This window comes from Dermacentor andersoni, chromosome 1 (assembly GCF_023375885.2).
Source record: "Dermacentor andersoni chromosome 1, qqDerAnde1_hic_scaffold, whole genome shotgun sequence".
Classification (NCBI taxonomy): Eukaryota; Metazoa; Arthropoda; class Arachnida; order Ixodida; family Ixodidae; genus Dermacentor; species Dermacentor andersoni.
Window position 1 is genome coordinate 45,786,707 of NC_092814.1, and position 19,893 is coordinate 45,806,599.

Below are 19,893 nucleotides of genomic sequence, written 5' to 3' on the forward strand. Positions count from 1 at the left end.
AACGCTTCCCTACCGAGCATCCGCTTAGGGCGAGCCAAGCAAAACACGAAATGAGAACAAGGAAGCGACGAGAACCATTCCACCCGGCTAGACCCTCCCCCCCCCCCCCCCCTCCCGCCTGTCGCCCACATTGTCTCACAAGGGTCTGCGCTGGCTCCTTTGCAGGCGTTCGCGGTCACCGAATGGAGAGAAGAAAGGAAAAAGAAAAAGCTTTGGGAGCGCTTGATGTATTTGCCAGGAGTCATTCAATCTCCCTAAGATGGTCCTCGCTTCATAATACCACAAACTAAAGGCTAATTACACATGCACCCTCTTTAAGGCTTTGAAAGGGGGGGAGGGGGGGGAGCAAGGAAACAACCATGAAAGGAAGTAAGAATCAGTATGCCGGTATGAGTGGCGCAAAGTTCATATTTCAGAGGCGCGTTTGTTAGGCCAAAAGATACTGATGTGAAGGCGCAAGTAGTTGAAGTAGTCTAGACACGGTGCCACAATACGGGTGGATGCTGACGCTCGTAATTCGACATGGCGGTCGACTCCTTTAAGAAACTGCCGGCACCAATGCGCATGCCCAGGAACCAATGAGCTCGGGCCATTTTGTACGTGGGCCGACAGTGATTGCTATTTCTGACGCGCTGTAACGTTTCTGTTGACCCATGTTTCCTGCATTATGCACCAGAGAACTTATCGAACTCTGTACAGAAATACACAGCAAGTGATAGGCAACGACAATAACACGGTGACGCATCAACTGAGCTGGCTCTTCATAATGACAATGAAAAAAGGAAAGAAAAAACTTCGGGAAAGCATCTAACAAATCTAGGCAATTCTTATTAGAACATTACCAACGCAGCTTGGCAATGACATTTCAACATGTGCACGCACGCGGAGGCTCAGCGTGTGGAGGTACAGGTTGTGTGCGTAAGACGCTATGTAAGTACATTTGAACACAATAGGGGCATTCCAGGAAGACATGAGTTCGCAGCTGTTCCGTCACTTGCGTCGACGAAAAATGCCAAGCGAGACCCGGAAAAGAGTCCTGGCGATATTCGAACCTGCTGACTTTTCAACTCAAGCTGCATGCGTCAAGCATACGGGCTTTGTACAGAGACGGCTTCGAGATAAGACATCATAAGCGTAACACCGACGTCACGAGAAGTTGATGTGGAAGAGCCAGCCATTAGCCACAGACCGCAAACATGTAAAGGTCTAACCGGTAGTCTTCCCACCTAATGGCACAGCACTTACGAACAAGAGACGAGGGAGGGATACAGGCAGGAAAGAAGCCCCCCCACTGCTAGCAATTTCCATACAGCACCCACACAAACAGGCTATTTGTACGGCGACATTCTTCGCTAGCAGCAATCGCCGGCCATCACGTTTTACAGCAGGCCGTTAAGGCGCGCTCGATCCTTTTATCAACGGACGGAAGGAACACGCGTCCCATTTCCGCAGAGGGCACATCGAAGGGCAAAGCGGAATGAAGTGCTATCGTTGGTGCCAGTCACCGGCGCCTTGCACCCGGTTTCGGCAGCCGGCAAGCACTGCGTACGTCCCAGCAGGGAAAGGAGGTGAAGCACGAAAGAAGGCACATGAGCACCAGTGCGTGCCGCTAATCAGTGCGGTGACGTCAAGGTGCCTGGATGCATTTGTAACGTTCACGCAACGAAAGAATGTTGCGGATGCGGAAGTAGAAAGCGTGATGCAAACGCACCACAAAGCACCTGCGACCTAGCTAAAAACCATTCAACCAACGGAAGTAAATATGCACAACTTTTGAGTGGCATACACAACCTCAGGACAAACGAGAAGCCTTATAAGAACGAAAATAAAAAAAAAGGAAAAGAAGGCCTGGCACAAGGTGCACAGCGGAAACAACAAAAAATGGGCCCCTCCCCCAGCACGCTAAAGAAAAAGAAAGAGAAAGTAAAAACTGAAAAACAAAATACTCCCATCGACCTCATTTCCTGCTTTTGTTGCGACGCGGACGTTGCTTCGTGGCATCAGCGCACAAACCTGCCAGCATATAATGATGGCCAGTGGAGGGAAGAGTAGCAAGGGCCAAGGAAAAAGAACGAAAGGAAGAAGAAGCTTCCTTCTGGGCACCAGGGACACGGCCGCATCAAGAGCTTTCTCCGGACGCCGTCGGCGAGAAACCATTTGCGGAGCGATTACCGCAATCGCAGACGACGAGACGAGCGGGGAAGGAATGCCCCGAAACGCCGGGCGGCGTCCGCTTGACCGCCCAGACGAACGCAGCCCGCTCTCGGCGATTTTTATTTATTTAAACACACCTCCTCGCCACAGCTTCGGCGTGTCCTAGGGCTGAGACATTACTCTTCCTGCGAAAGTACCAACTGGCGTCTAAATGCATGATTGAACAGGCCTCGGGTCTGGGCGCCTCGTCGTCACTAGAATAACGACTATACTGAGGAATGCGGGACATGGAATTAATCCAGTTCTGTCTCCAGCGAAACACAGGATCACTATCGTGGCCCCTATCGACAGATCGCACGAATTAGTCGATACGTGACTGAGCAACTGAGCATTTCAGCATAACGCGATATGAGGCCCACAGGGATCCTCCTGTACGTGAGCAGATACAAACTTTACGTGGCGTGGTATCGGCAGGCTAAATGAATCAACAAAACAAGCCCTGCAGAAGTACAAAAGTATTCCTGGACACGGGCAAATGCGCTATCGCGCTGCCTGCCATCTGCTAGTTCAGACAACCTATAAGTCAGGCAGGGGTTCCCGAGATCGAATCAAGGTTCAGGATGAACTTTTTGCTAACAGTAAAGTATGCTTTCGGAGGACGTAACTGCTCAGTTTGTGTAGCATTCTGTCAAAGCGAAGTGGATGGCAATTTTACTTTCATTAGAACCCCGCCAAGCGCACGCCCAGATACCCGGTGAAACGGCGTCTCTCCGTTCCCTGCTGCATTGGTTTGCAGTGGTTCAGTTATGCGGGGTACCACAGCTGCGGCACCATCCTGCCGGCACTAAGCCATATTCCACCTGGCCGCATGCAAGGGACACTGGAACGCCACGAAACACGGTGCCACTGAAAGAGACCACTCGTCTCTATACGCCATAGAGGGGTCACCCACATGCATAGACATGTTCTAACCCTGTTAACGCTCGATGAAGCATACGAACACCTGATGCAGTGCTCCAGAAACAAGCGCACTTTCAGTCATCACTGTGGTTAACTAGCGCAACGTTTCCGAGTTGCTGCTGTACAATTACGAGAAGAATGACCGCCTGTAAAGGGGTACAGCTCGGCAGGCTTTCCATTCCATTCCCTTTTCCATTCCATTTCCATTCTGATCGCTTATCATTGGTTCGGGCAGGGTCAGGGTCCTGTTATCGCTGCACTCGGCCACTCGGCACGACTGATAAGAATGGAAAAATAAAATGTATAGCTACAAAATAGTCAATGGTCTTGTATTCGTAGACAACATCACACATTAACCACACTTCCCAATGCCTCTCGAGCATGTTTTATTGTTTTAAATGCGTAAGCATTTCTATGCTTACCTAACGATAAAAGCCGCCCGTCCGTTCGTCCCGTAAGACGATCGCCTTCAAGATTAGGCCCGCAGCAGCGAGCGAATTCACCTCCGTGTTGCCTTCAACGCGAACTAAGCGGCGAGAACACAGCGCACGCTCTCAGCACTCGCCGCACTCTCTGCCCCCATCGTATATCGCTTTCCAGGCAGGGCCCGCGCGGCTCATAATGGTTCGACGTGGATGGATAAGGCGCTAAGAACGATAACGGCTTAGAATCATCGGGACGTCATCAGCGCACCTGGCGCCGCCACCTGCAGTAGTTTGCTTGCTTCATTGATTCACCTTGCGCCGTCGTCCGCAGCAGTTCGTGTCGCCGCAACGCTGTCGTTTATAATACTGGTCGGATCAAGTTTAATATTCATATACACCGGGCTGCGTGGTGATGAGCAAGCAGCACAATGCTTACGCGTACTCGGAGAACTCCCAGTGGAGTTTCCGCGTCTTTTTTGTTGACTGCCATGCGACCACATGATTGCAGTGTATCTGTCCACCAATTTGCTACACGATTCGAGAGTTTGTGTGCCTGCAGCCCAACATTGTTTCTTTTTTTTCTATTTTTTTTAAGACAACGAGCACACAGTTGTGCACTGAAATACACAACAGCGGCCGTACGCATCCGCTCATTTTCCGCGAACTGCTGACCTTGAATGCTGATCCCAGTGCTATACACTCGTCCAACACGACCACACGGCCCGGCGTGACAAGGATAAAACCCCATTTATTATTGTTTTCCTAGGCAGCAGCATATTACACAAGCAGACCCTCCAGGCAGTAATGTAAGAAAAGTGCTTACTTCGCATCACGCCAGACAGAATGAGGCGTTCCAAGGATATATGAGCAGCTGTAAACTGTGCAATCTAGTCCCAAAGATAAGCAGGTTATCTCTCCTGATATCAGCAGAACCACGCGCGGCTGAAGTATCTCCAGGCGCTGTTTTCCCCAGCACGCCTTACGAGGCTCCGAGCCGAATACGCCCCTTCGCGACTAATATGCTTGCTCTTCGCGCGGGGAACGGAACTGCTGCACGGATGCACGCCTTGGACACGTACAACACGCAAGAAAGTAAACGCGGAAAGCAAAAAATTCCCACTTTTCATCTAACATGCCGAGTTAAGCCGTGAGTAATCGGTGAGGTAGCTGATCGACTCGTTACTTAATAGCCGGCTTGTTAAACACTGACTTGGCGGCCCGTGCCACAAGTTTACGGAAATTTGGGCCCGACCCCGTAGATGAGATCGGCCGCTGTCCTTGGTGTAACCGCTAAATTCGCGCCAGCGAGCGATTGCGTAAGCACGAAGCGATCGGCGCCAGTGGCAGCTTTTGAGGACGACGGGCGGCCTGTATAGGTTCAGATGTAAACGTGAATCCGCCGCAAGGGAGTCCAGTGCTGGTATATAATGTACAAGGATTCCTTTTGCTCGACTCTATTCCGTTGTAAGCCGTTACATGGGCGGTGTACTGGTCGGGCCACTGGTGAAGCGCGAGAAAGAAAATCGTTGGAATAGAATCGTTACACGACCCCGGCCCTCAGTGCAATAGCCGCATCCCATAACATTTGCATGGACTCGCTCCTGGCGGCTCAAAATCTAAGCGACAGCATCTTGCGTCAACGAGAAGAAACAGCGCCTGGTTCGTCATTGCTGGTTGCAACTCGCCAGCCCGCGCGCCGCCCTCCAGCGTTTACACGCACCTTGCGCAGCAGCTACGAGATGGCGAAGCCAAACGATGCCCGGACGCTCACCCGACCATCTGACGCTCACTGGGGAGACAAGATTCTGCCCGGGATCCTGACCCCTTCTGTGAACAGCCCGTGTGTAAACTAGCCCAGACGACCAGAAAATGTAACGCGTTCTCTCGATTTGACGCGTCAGGCTAAGTCCATTGCTGTCCCCCAATGCTTACCTCGACTTGATAGGAAGCGGCATGATAACTATAGGAAGCACGCCAACTACAGCGAAGCTCGTCAACACCAAACCAACATAGCAGCACCTGCTTGCCGTTTGCCAAGGATAAGTAATGCTTTCTGTTAGTAATCAGTAATAAGTCCAACACCATGACGATGGACTTAACTGATGCCGCTCTCCTTTATCGCATGCGCACAGGGTCAGCGCAAACTCCTGCTTGGCGGTGCAAGACAAGATTTGGATCGCCGTCGTCGTGTGTGTATTGTCAAGCTTTGGTGACATTGAACATTATATACTAAAGATGAAGTCAAGCGCAAGGGGGCACCACACTCAAATGCAAGTGATAGTTTATTCCCGCGAGGACGTTGGATATTTAGGAGAGAGGTGCTTCGGCTCCTCCTAAATTTCCTCCGTGATAAAGGGTTGGGAAGTGAATGGTGAGCCGTATGGGTCGTCGTGGTTCGGAAAACGCGCAACGTATTGGGCTCAGAATCAACTTGCTTCTGAGGCCTGGTCTTGCTAGTTGTACTGCAAAGTGTTTCAGACGATATCGCGGTTTATAGGCAACGTTCAGGCGGAGCAATTGACGGCAATTTTTGCAAGGCTAGGTCTGCCTGCATCCTCCTTCTGATGTAAAGCGAAGAAGGCATTCATTTCTACTTTCGTCTTGCAGTGACTTTCAAAAACTATAATTAATAAAAATGAAATTTAGGACAGTATTTGTATAAACAAACTAGAAGGCGATCTTCATCTATAAGAAAACTCCACTTCGCAGGATTTTTTTTTTTTTTTTTCGAACGCGGGGCTTCCAGATATCTGGGATCAAAGTTTACTCTCGTTTCCCTTCACTGCGAATCAGTGGGAAGGAAATGGCCTGCTCCATTAGATCGACACGCATGGAAAAAAAAATTAAATTATGGGATTTTACGTGCCAAAACCACTTTCTGATTATGAGGCACGCCGTAGTGGAGGACTCAGGAAATTTTGACCACCTGGGGTTCAGTAACGTGCACCTAAATCTAAGCACACGGGTGTTTTCGCATTTCGCCCCCATCGAAATGCGGCCGCCGTGCGCGCGGGGGAAGCCGGTGACGCTTTGCAGCCAGTCTGGTGATAAGCAAGTATCAGTCGCAACCACCTCGCGATACGGCGTTGGCATCTGTACGCCATACGTCACGCCTCCGACAGGGAAGGTCTGTGAAACTGTGCAGATTGACGCAAATGTTACTGACAAATATTCCTACAGGAGCATTATTTACGAGAATTGTGGGCATCTCAAATTTTAACGGCCGCCTGGAACACTGTGGTGTAAATGTAAGCGACATTTGCTAATTACGCCGTCGCGAGGTTAGCATCTCAAAACGGCGTACACGAGGACAAATTAAAAAAAAGGGAACTTGTATAACGCGGTCTCTCTGGCGCATTCTATACAGAAGATTTACATGGTCTTTATGCTAAGAAAGAACAAAGCGGACGTATACATTAGCATACATGTCTTTTTTACCTCGGTTACGCAGTTTTGCAAACCGTACATTCACATTCTATAAAGATACCCGTTGTTTAAAGCCATGCGTAGTACCCTAAAATTAGCTCACTTTAGATCCTGCATTAGCTGCAATGTGCCGAAGTATGGTATCTGTTCTTTGTTGCATAACGAGGAGGACATGCGACAGTCCGAACCGCCTTGTCCCTGTAATTGTATTTAGCGTTACTTACAGTGTTAATCCTGGACTAAGCACCAAGACCTGATTCTCCAGAATACAAGTAGTGGACCTTTAACGCATCACACAACGGCTTGCTATAGATGACTGAGGAGGTCGAACACGTGGCAGTAGGAAAATGAATTGCGCAGGGCTGACGACGCGGGCGAAGTTTCCACGAGGTGGGAACTCGGCAATGAAACCTCAGGAGCACATTTAAAATCAAACTCGAAACCTTCCACAATTTCGAGGGTGCCACGTGGACGCACACGACCGAAAAAGAAAGCCGAGCAGCACGCAGTCGGCACGACGTGCCCTGGAAATCTCTGCCGAATCCCTGCCGCTGTGCGCATACATCGTCGTTCCTCGGCCTCTGCGGTACTGTATACCCAGCGGGCCTCGACCACGCCCCGACCAGGCACAGAAAAGGAGGCGGCGCCGTGGCCCGAGCACCTTGCTGCGCACAGCAGTGCGCACTGCCTGGGACGCAGCACCTGGCACGAGGTGACTCATCCTGGCACGCAGCCCGGCCACTGACCCCATACGCGCAGCTCTTTCGCGCGGGCGACCCCCCCCCAGCGGCCCTTTTATCGCAGTGAAGACGCGCCTACCCGCCAGGGTAAGCCAAGTGGAAGCCAGCAGTGACGCTCCCATTAATAACGTTAGGCACGTCTCCACCGACCTCTTTATACGTTACGTCTTGACGCACGAATGCGTGCAGTGGGTACGAGTGACTTGTGGCAGTGAATTCGGCGATATGAACACCATCCTTTAGGGAAACGGGATATCGATGCTAGAATCTATTAGGGGACAGATGTTTCACCTGATGGCGCGAAACGCTCGCAATGGGACACAAAGTGCGCAATGGCAGCACTTTGCGGAGCACCGGGCAAAAGTAGGAGTACCTTGCTTTTTCCAGCAGGCGATCCAAGAAAAAAGTGACCACAGAAGAGGACTATCCCTTACGTCAAATGGACAGTTTTATTGCTACTGTAAACATTAAAAAAAAGAAAGCAGCGTGCGCGGCTGTAGGCTGCATCTGACCTTGTAGCTGCGTTTCGTCTACACGCCCACACATTTTGCGGCGCCGCTTCACTGCGATATAGTAAACTAACGATTTCAGCAGTCTGTTCTTAAATGCTAAAGTTCAGAGCGTACGCATAACTCCACAAAGATCAACATATTTCTGATACACAGAATTGGATGCCAAAAGACTGATTTAAGCGCTGGACACGCAATAGAGAGCCCATACGAGCGTTTTTGATAGCCTGGAGGAAGCTGCTTCTTTCAGTTGTGGATAGTTCAGCAATTTTATTAATTAGAAATTAATATTATATAAATTAATACTTTATTATTTAATGTTCGAATGATTTTTGTTCAGTTATCATTTCTACTGGTTTCTTCGTACCACTATACCCTCCATGGCCAAAATAAATGCGAGCAAGTTGTTTTAAGGTTATTTGGGCTTTGTGGGGATTAAATTGCAAAGATAAAGCCTGCCATTTTTTCGAGGCACCACCATGATTTCCCACATTTATGACGCAACAGTGTTGCAGAATATCAGTTGTAAAAGATAGCTCACCGTTTGCTTCCGACATACGAACGGAAATGTGACGCAGGTGGACGACATGGTAAATCCTGGAACTCCACGCCGTTAAGCTCAGCTCGCCAGAGGCGAGAAGCGGTTCGTATGTTTATAGGGAAACAGAACGAGGCAACTGAGCGGGCTTGCCACCTCGACAACCAAGTTGAGGCAGGAGAACCAACCGACAGACTTCCCGTCTCAAATTTGTTGCCAACGGCTACTGAAATGGTAATTTCATTTAAATCGCTAAATGTTTCATACAAGTTGTCGCCGCACTGCGACACAAGTGCGGCGATCGTCTCCGAGAGCTAGACGGCGTTGGCAACGATAGAAGTGGATGTGCGACTGCGGCCTGATGCATCGCGCTGCTGTGCTGGGGCGACCGACGTTAGATCCCACCATCAGGCACGTAATTAATTTTTTTTTGTTAAGTATAGAGCTGTTCGGCAAGACCGCAGCTGCAACGAGCATCCGTGGTCAGGGAGGTCCGGAAGGGTTCGCGAAGCTACGCTTCAAAAAGAAAACGGTCGTTGAGCTAACAAGTACTTACGCGACAGCACAAGACACAGAAATTACGACACGGTACGATGCAACGATTCGCTTCGCCCGGCTCTATTACACTCCGATCAGCCGACGCCTACGACCGGCGATTATGCAGCCATAACGTGGCGAAGCGAGAAGGAACATGCGCTAAACGGAATCGTTACAGTATTCCGGCCTTGCAAGTTGTCGTTTGATAGAGCGCTTAAAGCGGAAGAATTTCGTAACGTTTCAAAGTGCAGTTTATGCCAAGAAACTGTCGAAGTCACGCAATTATTGCGAAAGTCCCATTCACAAATGAAACGTAATTTAGCACGACGTACAAAGTAAGTGACCGCTTAAATCACCACACCAGGTGCACCTTACCGAAGTGCGATGTTTATTTGTACCCACTAAAGGTGCGCGTATGAAAACGCATTTACAATTATCTCGATTTGGACGCATTTCCTAAACTTAGAAGCTCAAGGCGACCCAGTAGAAGTTCCTTAATACCCTGCACAATCACTCCAAATACTAGTTGAACGGCGACGCGGACTGGCTAATTGAAATTAATTGCGAGTACTTTAAAGCGCAAAAATAAACAGCCCAAGTGACGGCCACATGAAGAGCGATTACCTTTTCGAAACATGCGCCGCACACATAAACCGAACCAAATGATCGAGCACGCGCAGCAAGTTTCACTAGTTACTGGTTAGTCACTATAATCTATTCATAAAAAACAACAAAAACTAAAGCCACCTGCTGAACCTGTGTTACCGGTTAACAAGCGGAATATCGTGCAGCTGACGCACACATTTTCTTAATGTGATACGTTTCCTCTATTATTCGCGAAAGCTGATGGTTGTTTTCGAACGCAGCCTTGGTTTAGGGGGAAAAAAGAATAACAGCCACTACTACTGCAGTGTATTGCCATATTTGACGACGCAGATGTTTACAAAAGAGCTGAATGTTATTTACGGCAAACTCGGTAACAATGCAACGGCAGTAAGGCTACGTACGTTAATCGGACGGTTCGTTAACTATAACTCCCTCGAGTTTGATTTAACCCGTTAGGCACTTTTGGTAGACGGCTTTTGCATTTTTTTCTTTCTCGGATAAAAATAGGCTCTGGTATGTTTGCTCCACAGTTAAAGGAACTTTTAATCTTGCTGTTTTGTTAAACACAAGCCAGCCAAATATACTTCTGTCAGCGTCCACGCGATTCCTCTTTCATGCGGAAATGCTTACGTCGGCCAGCCGAGTCACTGATAATATATGCATCAAAGAACATCAAGTATCACTGAAATTTCATTTGTCGCAAATGTGAGCACACTTTTATGGTCGTGTTCAGAAACATTCATCACAGATGAAGTAGAAGAAATTAGGAAAAGATGCGTGCATGAGCTGCGAGACAGTATGATTTTATTCAACATTGTCTATGGGCGCTAGATGAGACATATAAAAGAGACGCACCCACAAAGTAATGTGCGTGTCTTTCCCTTCGTATGTCCCATCTAAGCTGAAAATACAATGTTTCGTAAACCCAGCCAACATGATCAAGAAGTTTTATTTTTTTATTCGCCCGTAAAACGCGTGGTGCAGGACGGTTTGTTTTTGTAATTTCGATTACTATACTAGTGATAATCGGTACCTCGGTGCTACGCGTAGCTAATTTCAATTTTTCAAGTCGCTAATATAGTTACGCACACGCGCAGTGACTGACACTGATCCGATTTTTTGTAGCATCCGCATTACGGGCGCGTGTGTCTATGCAGCCCAGCTGCTAAGTCAGAACTGACCTTTCTTTATACGCTTTTTTAACTCTTGGTGATCGGCTGGAATGCCACCACCGCACCGTTACTGATGTGATAAGACGCCATGCGCGTCGGGCAAGAGAATAGTAAAACTGAATGGAAAGAACCAAAATTTTTAAGAAGTCCGCTTTATTTGGGCATGCCTGAATATATTCGAGTGTTCTGCCTATTGATAATGCTGCTCCCAAAATAGAACATCCGAGTCAAACCACGTCTGCTTTGTTGTTGTTGCTCCCCCCCCCCCCCCCATTCTGTCGTATCTATCTTCCAACAATGACATGCTGCACACCGCTAAGCTACAACAGACTTTCCGCGCCTGCTCGTATTCCACATACTTATTACGCTCCCCTATATATAGTTTTTCTTGGGCAAGTGGCACTGCGAATCTGACTTAGTGTCAATAAGTACGAGAAGAGACTGCGAGAGCTGCGAGAAACACCGCGCATGCGTACGTTAATACCGGTGCGTGCTAAATTTGGCGGTCTGCGCTTTGTAAGTTTTGAGTCTTTCATTCCGTCCTCCTCTCATTGCACAGTCAACTCCTTGAAGGCACTGCGGAGCCGGCTCAAGTGACCCCGCGGTCAAGCTCTTACGTGACGCGCTTGACCGCTCCTTCGCCTACCGTCTTCATGGCAGGTCGTGCCCTTTGCGCGGTCATCATAATGAGCAGTGAAATGGGTCGCAAGGTCACGATCGCAAGTACAATCGGAGCCAGCAGACTACGTAACGAGCATCGCGCGCTCCCTCTCCAAACGCTTTGGGCAACCGCTTTCGGTAATGCTCACTGGCGAAATTACAAGACTCAGGGTGACGCCATGCGCGGACAATGTTTCCCGCTGCGCAACCACCTTATATGATAGACTTACGAAACTAGCGCGAATGGGCCGCAGCCCAGGCATGCAAGATGACAATTTCGTAAGGAATCAGGTGGCGTTTCTTTTTTTTTTTTCCAATATGTACTAAAAAACCGACACTGGTAGGTTCGTAAACACAAAGGGACGCTTGAAATATACACGTCTATGCAACTTGTGTCCGAGCTTACAGACTGTCATTTCAACAGCAGTTACCCTTTTAACCACCACATTAACTGCGTGGTCGGCTTTAAGCTTACCCCAATTAAATACATCTACTGCAATACTTAAAACAGTGTTTCAAAGATGCCCAGATGGACACGTTGTTTAATGGGTACAAACTGGTGTCGCTTATTAGCTACGCAAAATGGTAAACAAGGTGCGTTGTTTACTACACGTGTACACAAAAGTGTACGGACCAGGGATTGCGCGATAAGGCCAATTTTTTCCTCTCACTGTCAATGCAACTTGAAATTGAGGGCTGCAGCCCAAACTTGGCATTGCGAACTTTGCAGAGCACACGTTAATTTTAGTTTATGCGTGTTAATTACAAAGAAATTTAGTTTTTTCGAGACCCTGTGTCCCGTATACTTTTTCTCAAGGGTGTACTTGGCATTTCACAAGATAAAATACCTCAAAGCGACCTTGAAGCTGCGGGTAGGTTACGGCTAGCTTGTATATAGGGCACAATTCCAACTAATATCACAGAAACTAAAACTGGAAAATGAAGTGGCTTCGTCTCGTCTTGGTGCTGTTGTAATCGTTGGATGGAAGGAGTTAACTGACAAGAACGCATACACGCACTGCTAGAAAGACCCTTTCTGCGATGTGAGCATTTGCACTCTCGCTTGCCAAATGCTTAATGTGAGCCGCTCGAGCAGTGGTATTTCCTTCAACTATCGAGAGAAACTTTAATGGTACAAAATCGCACTAAGCTTTTTTAATAGATATGGACAGAAATAAAAGGCTTATGAACATGCACAATAATGTAACAGAACGAAAAAAAAAGTTCACTATGGGGATTAAATCAACCATTTTTTAGCTATCATGCATACGCCCCCACCTGTTTTTAAAAAAAATATTAATTAAGAGAAATCCGGCAGAATCCACCTCACCATGAATGTCGACGTGAATGCGATGAGCAGCGAAACAATGCAGCCACACATCGTACTGCCACAGCCGAAACGCGTCATGTAAATGGCGCGTACTGTCGCCGGACTTCGCTCTTGCGTTACCCTCTAGACCCGCTGCGCCACCTAGCGACGCGCCCTCGAAGTCCGCGCGTGGCTTCCGAGACGTGTGGCGTGCTGGTATACGGCGGTATGCATATGGCTCTCTGTGAGGGTCTCCTGCAATGTAGCCTTCCTATGCGACAGGGCATTTCTCAAGTAAATGTAAAAGCACTCACTCGTACGCAAGCAAAAGCCTTGCGGATGTGCCTCGCCCTACCGAAAAACATATCAAGAATAGGAACCCTTGCAGAGAACAGACGCCTATTAGTTGCAGTGCTTCTACAACAGCAGGAGTTTGTTCGGGTCCATATGCACTTTGCTGCCCGAGTTCCGCTTGCTTCAGACAGCAGTCCTGTGGTGCGAAACTTGCTCTCGGCCCTTCTATGACGGAGCTACCATGGAAATTTCCTTTGTGGTCTATTGTCACTTTCGTGCTTGGATTCAAGAGCAAGAGAAATACTCCCGGCCCAGTGCTGACATATTTTGCTCTAGGGCATATTAACACCAGTTACAGAGCCCACCGTCATATTTACACTGGTGGCTCCAGTCCGCCAAGATTATCTGCCATCGGTGTCTAGATTCCGTCTGCGAGTGTTACCGTCCCTGCCACTCTCAGTCACCGCACTTCAGCTACAGCCACTGAACTAGCTGCACTGCCGGCAGCTCTTATCTACATCACAGACCAGAGAGCTGAGTCTTGGGTCCTCTTCACCGACTCAAGAGCGGTCCTGCAGTCCCTGCAGTCGCCACGCATGCAGGGACAACTCGTGATGGACATCAGACGCCTATGTAATAAAGCCTGCGAACTGTATCACAGCGTTGTGCTGCAGTGCTTACCAGCCCACTGCGGAAAACAAGGAAACGTCCAGGCTGACCACGCTGCCAAAGCTGGACACGGCGCTTCGAGAGAAATGGTCCAGACACCTTTACCGAGAAAAGACGCGGCGACACTGATATCTGCACATGCTTGGCATTTCCATCGATCGCTCTAGACAGATGCGAGCCATCAGTACGGAGCCCAAGACAAAATTGATGCATCGTGACTTTTACATGTCGCGAGGTTTCAGTAGACAAGAAGACCAAACATGCCTACACCGCATCAGACTCAACGTGGCCTACACGAACTACTTCAAGTGCAAGCTTAAACTGACGGACTCGCCAATGTGCTTTGACCTGCAACGTGTTCTGTGCGACCGCTGCTGCTACGAGAGAGAGAGAGAGAGAGAGAGAGAGAGAGAGAGAGAGAGAGAGAGAGAGAGAGCGCCTTTGAAGGCGGCACTACCCCTGCAACGGTACTCGAGCTTGGAACTGCGGCACATTCGCGGACCATGGCAAAGCACTACTTGCGTGTTACACGCTACAAAAGCGCTGCTGACGTTCTTGCGGACCCCGAGGCTTAACGAAACTTTGTAAATATCTCTATAGTGTACATGTGTATACATGTGTGTGACTTTATGTGCTGTGAAGTGTTCCTATCACTTCATATACCATACTCATCACCCAGCACCCGAAGCAGCATGCCAGACAAACAGTCAGGCTAACGTATCCAGCATATCATTAAAGCTGCTATTTATCTCGAAAATGCGTGCAGCGGTTTTAATAGACTGGCCTTCACAAACTGCTTGTCGGTATTACTAAGTGTCGCAGGTTCCTGACTTTTAAGCTCGTCTTAACGCGGAAAGAGAGTTAGGTGGCATTAACCTTCTACAGAAAGATGCACGCCATGTCACATTTATGCAGCAAGAGAATCAGCTAGGAATACGCTTATTTAATTTGCGGCGCATTTGAAATATTTCTTCAACGACGAAGAACAAAAAGGCTACATAGCGCGCCATTAAAAATGATAGACGATATAAATATTTCGCAGGGAAACGCGGGACGCTATATGAAGTTGCCTAGCTATAGTCGCTGCCTACATTCTAATTAGGCGAAACACAAGGAAATATCAGCGGTTTTTAAAGGCACCATCTAAGGATAAGAACCTGGACTCGTAGCGACAATGTCTACGGTGAAATCGACAATGGCACGGGAAGTAAAATAATGAAACTTCTAACGCGAAAACAAAGGGTGGAAGGACAACGAGGAACAGGCGATACTGCCTTTCAGCTAGTTATGACATGCCAGAAGCTTCGAATATATTATAGCCTCAGTCATAAAAGTGAGAGAATGTAAATCAAAACACACACACACACACACACACACACACACACACACACACACACACACACACACACACACACACACACACACACACACACACACACACACACACACACACGCACACACACACACACACACACACACACACACACACACACACACACACAAAACAATAATGCAAGTGAACGCCATATGCGCTTGAATATCTACATCTTGCGCAGTGAACTCTAAGGTATTGAACGTTCAAGTGCGTTTATAAAAGCTCCCAAGTCGTCACGGTCGTGATGAGGCGGGCACACGTGCCGAACCAGCGTCATCCGCCGCGCACCTGCAGTGATGGACGGAGAGAAGCCACTCACCAGTGCGGGACTCGGCGATTCTTCGGAGTTGCGCACATGCCACGTCAGGGTCTCCTCAACGAGAAACGCCGCGAAGGGGTCCTCGTACACACGGATCCACTCGCGCCGCTTCCAGTCGGCGTTGTCAAACTCAACCAGAACCTGAAAGGAGCAAACGGTTACCGTCATTTGATATGTACAGCACTGGACAAGAAAATGCCACCGCCCCAAGTATCGAATGGAATTTTAGCTATTGCAACGGCAGGGTTCCTTCCTGCCAACGACTGCACAACGCCGCAGAAAAGCGTCAGGAGAATGACAAAAACGTCATGGAAAGGGCATTGTGGCGATCACCCGGTTCGTTGCAGCGTATATGGCTGCAGAGTTGGCGGCACAATGAAGGCCGCTCATATACGCACAGCTTTCAGATGTGAGTAAGCGTATATGGATTGAGCTCCGCCGCTCCCGTAGCTCCTTGTTCGCTTACCACACAGTGCGCCTTTCGTTCTCGCACGCCTGGAAAGTACCTTGCGCTTTCAGTGAAGAACGCAGATGTGCGGCATAGAGCGGCAGAATGCGTAACAGCTACAGAGCATCTCACGAGCAGTGCATTTTAAGCCGCGGTACCGTCTGTTTTATCGCGTCGTTGATGTCGAGCGGGAGCAGAAACAACTTCGCAAAGTTTGTCTCTCCTGCTGCGTCATGGTTCGGATCCACCATAGCGACCGCGGGACGAAGCACGGCATCGCACCATACATAAAACGGGGCCCGGCAGTGAAGCCTGCCAGAAACAAAAATGTGCTCCGGCCATTAGATTAACCGCGCCCACTGTACCTGCAATCCGACATCTTTTTTGTGAAAGTACTCGGGCGCTGAAGTGATTCAAAGATATTCATTAGAAGCAATACCACCCCTGCGGGCGTAGTGAACGCGATCAGTGGCTGAAACTCGGAGAGCTTGACAGATATCAGAGCCTTCCTATGAAAATGTTCGGTTAAGAGACCCAAGAGTCATCTATAGTAGGCAATGTGTGAACATCGCTCTCTTAGGAACACAGCTATGTAACTCGTTTAAATCGAAACAAATGCGAACGGCTCCAACCTCCTTTCGAACCAGAACGATTACAGGGGCGATTACTTTCGGAGATAAGTTCACTTTCGCGAGACTCAGCAGTGGGTGTGTCAAAGTATACGACCGACAGCGCTTTTGGCACTGTGCGTAGATAGCGAGCTTGGCACTGCGCCGGAAACGCCGTCGGCTGTATGTGCGGACAAGTCCGGTGCCGAGTCACGCGAAATCTCGCGAAAGTGAAAATATGGGCTCTATTCTCGACCCGCGTGGTATGGCTAGGGTGGCTAGACTAGTATGGCGTATGGAATGGGGCAGTGTGTCGTCCCTACGGAAAAACAATGGGAGAACTGGGGACGCTTTTGCGATGACGCCACCAGCAGGGCGCTGCGATCGACCGGCGTGCCTTGCGCGCGAAATTTAAACATGTTGTGCAAAACTTTCTGCATTTATAAACTAAAACGCTCTCAAAACACAACTGAAATTCTTATAATTAGCAAAGAAAATAAATAATACAAACAGTTAAGATACATCAATAACGCAGTCTATGCTTGCGCGTTTTCGACCACAGATCATGCAGTGTTCCTGATGGTCTGCTCAGCCAATGGCTCAGCGTTTCGGTTACAGAAGACAAACACTCATCTGCTCGTTCCGTTCGGTAAGTACGCATATGATATATGATTTTAGTATTTCGAAAGACACGAGGATGAAAAGCCCGGAAAGAGCACCTGCACTGTGCCTGGTCGGTTGCACGGGATTTTTTTCATTTTATATCAGCCAGAAAAGCGGTCCAGGTTTCACTAAAGAAAAAAAAAAATACTGCTCTGTGACGAATGCAGCCGCTAACGTTTAGATATTTCGCTCCATAAAAGGGCACCGAAGGGAAAGAATACAGCTAATGCTCTCAATGTGCCCGATCTAAAGCAGCCCGGAGTTGTGATCGTTATGCAGGAACACACACACACACACACACACACACACACACACACACACACACACACACACACACACACACACACACACACACACACACACACACACACACACACACACACACACACACACACACACACACACACACACACACACACACACACACACACACACAAAGTACATTAGCAAACCCAGCGCTTGCCGTGCGCATAAAGGATGTGCGAACGCGGCAGGAAAACCCACAGCAACCAATCGGCGAGCTCTAAACGTACATGCATGACCTCCGCGACAACCATAACTGCCAATCCCGGAGGCCCTGTGTTGCACCATTTTCCTCTTGCCACCAATGACTCCAGGCTGCAGCGACAGATGACGCTGCAGTAGACCGGCGTGCTCCAGCACTCCCGGCCGTCATCGCAAAAAGAGGCACGTTTTCGCCCCCGGACGGCACACTACCCTATTCCAGTACACCATACGCGTGGCGACTGCCCGGCCGCCATTTTCCGCCATGTTGACTCTCTGATTGGCTGTCGACAGATCACGTGCTTTGAAATTTGTGCCGGGAGCGGAAGTGTTGCGAAATGCAGTTTTGCGTTTTCATCAAGATGAAGCAACGTGACGTGGAGCTGCAGATTTTATCGACTAATGGTTTTTTTGTTTTTTTCCTGGCCCTTGGCAACAATATTCCGACGTTAGCGCTTGAAAAGGAAAGTGAACGGTAGCGTGCAAAAGCCTGTGCAATGCATCTGCAATTTCGCGAATATGTGATGGCGTCCAGGATAGCCGCCATGTCGGCTTGCTAGTAAGCTGAAGGCATATCCCATTTCATCACAGGAAGGGCTGTTTCATAAACATCAATTTGACGTTGCGTGACGTGGCGTTGGGCCACCATTGCAGAGATCTCCCGCCAGAATTTGTGGTGCGACAAGCCGCACGAACTATATGCAATGGCGGCCGAGAGGCATGTGTATCGCCGTATTTTCCCCGTCGCCTGGGGTCATGAAAATCTTGTTTATAACGTGTGCTCATAGCTATGCAACGCTTTCGGATGGTGTTGGCACTTGTTTTTTGAGTCACTATTGTTTTTATTTAAAAAAAAACATGATTATTTCAAATAATTCTGGTGAACATTACAAACCTCCTGCGATTTTTTTCACTTTTCTCTGTTGCGTTCGTACTGTAATCAAAATTAACGACTTCTCACATATTCGGAGGTTATGAAAACGGCAGAATTTGAATTTATAAAAAGAAATGTATGCAAGACGGCGCCCTGAAGTTTCCTCACACAGTGCGAGTAATGCTATGTTCAGACTACGTGCGCTACGTACGGATCGTTCGCACGGAACGTAAGCGTAAACGCAAAAAGCGCAACTACTTTGTTCACACTACTGCTGCATTTAGCGGAAAATACACAACAATCGCAACCAGCCTGGGCGTAAATGTTGGAGTACCCGCTACTTTTACGACAAGCACAGATACGACTGTTACGACGCCGCCAATGCACGAAGCAGTTTCGGTTTGCATCTTCCGGTCACAGAGCTTCCGGCCTCCCCATATTCCGCGTTTTCATCCGATGACCGCCTTCCCAGCCATCCGGCGTTGCAACGCTGTTCCTTACTGCTGCTGCCGATGCCATCCGCGTTTTCCCGGGTTCGCGCCGAACGCGCGCGGTGTCCCTGAGTGCAGTGCGGTTTTCTGGTCTCATTGTGTTGTGTACATTGCCCGTGCCTAGTGATGATGCTAAGTGCGGAAGCTTCTTCGCTGTGCAGCGATGAATAACTAATTGAAGAAGTGGGACAGAGGCCGTTACTCTACGACCAGCGCCTGAAAACTTTGGGCTTGAAGAGCCTCGACCTGCGCTAACAGCCGCTTGCTGATCGGCGCCATGTTAAAAAATGCGAAACGCGGCTGTCCCAGAACGGTGAGTGGCCAGTCGTAAAAAAACGTATCTTATCGAAAGGCTCAATGTGAACGTAGGCGGTTGCTAACTGCGTAAACAGTCGTTCCAGCAGTTGCGTAAATTGCAATAAATACGCCATTTATAGCGGGTGCGACTGCAGTCTGAACGCGGCATAAGCAGCGAAGTGAGGGGGGGGGGGGGGGCGGATTCGACGCTTGCGTCGCACAAGCGGGTATACCTCTGGCGGGCGCAATGCCATCGGTGATAGTCGGGCGCTTCTCAGCCAGCAGAGTCGAGCCGAGCCACTTGCGTTTCACGAG

General features: G+C 48.9%; 1 protein-coding gene across 3 annotated transcripts in view; it reads right to left on the bottom strand.

The window, feature by feature from the left end:
- Positions 1-19,893, bottom strand: part of Kdm3 (Lysine demethylase 3) — a 289,432-nt gene that overhangs the window by 166,144 nt on the left and 103,395 nt on the right. For all 3 annotated transcript variants that reach the window (XM_050191064.3, XM_050191061.3, XM_050191060.3), the window contains exon 2: positions 15,694-15,834. In XM_050191064.3, coding sequence (XP_050047021.2) covers positions 15,694-15,834 — 141 coding nt within the window. The remainder of the gene's footprint in view (positions 1-15,693; positions 15,835-19,893) is intronic.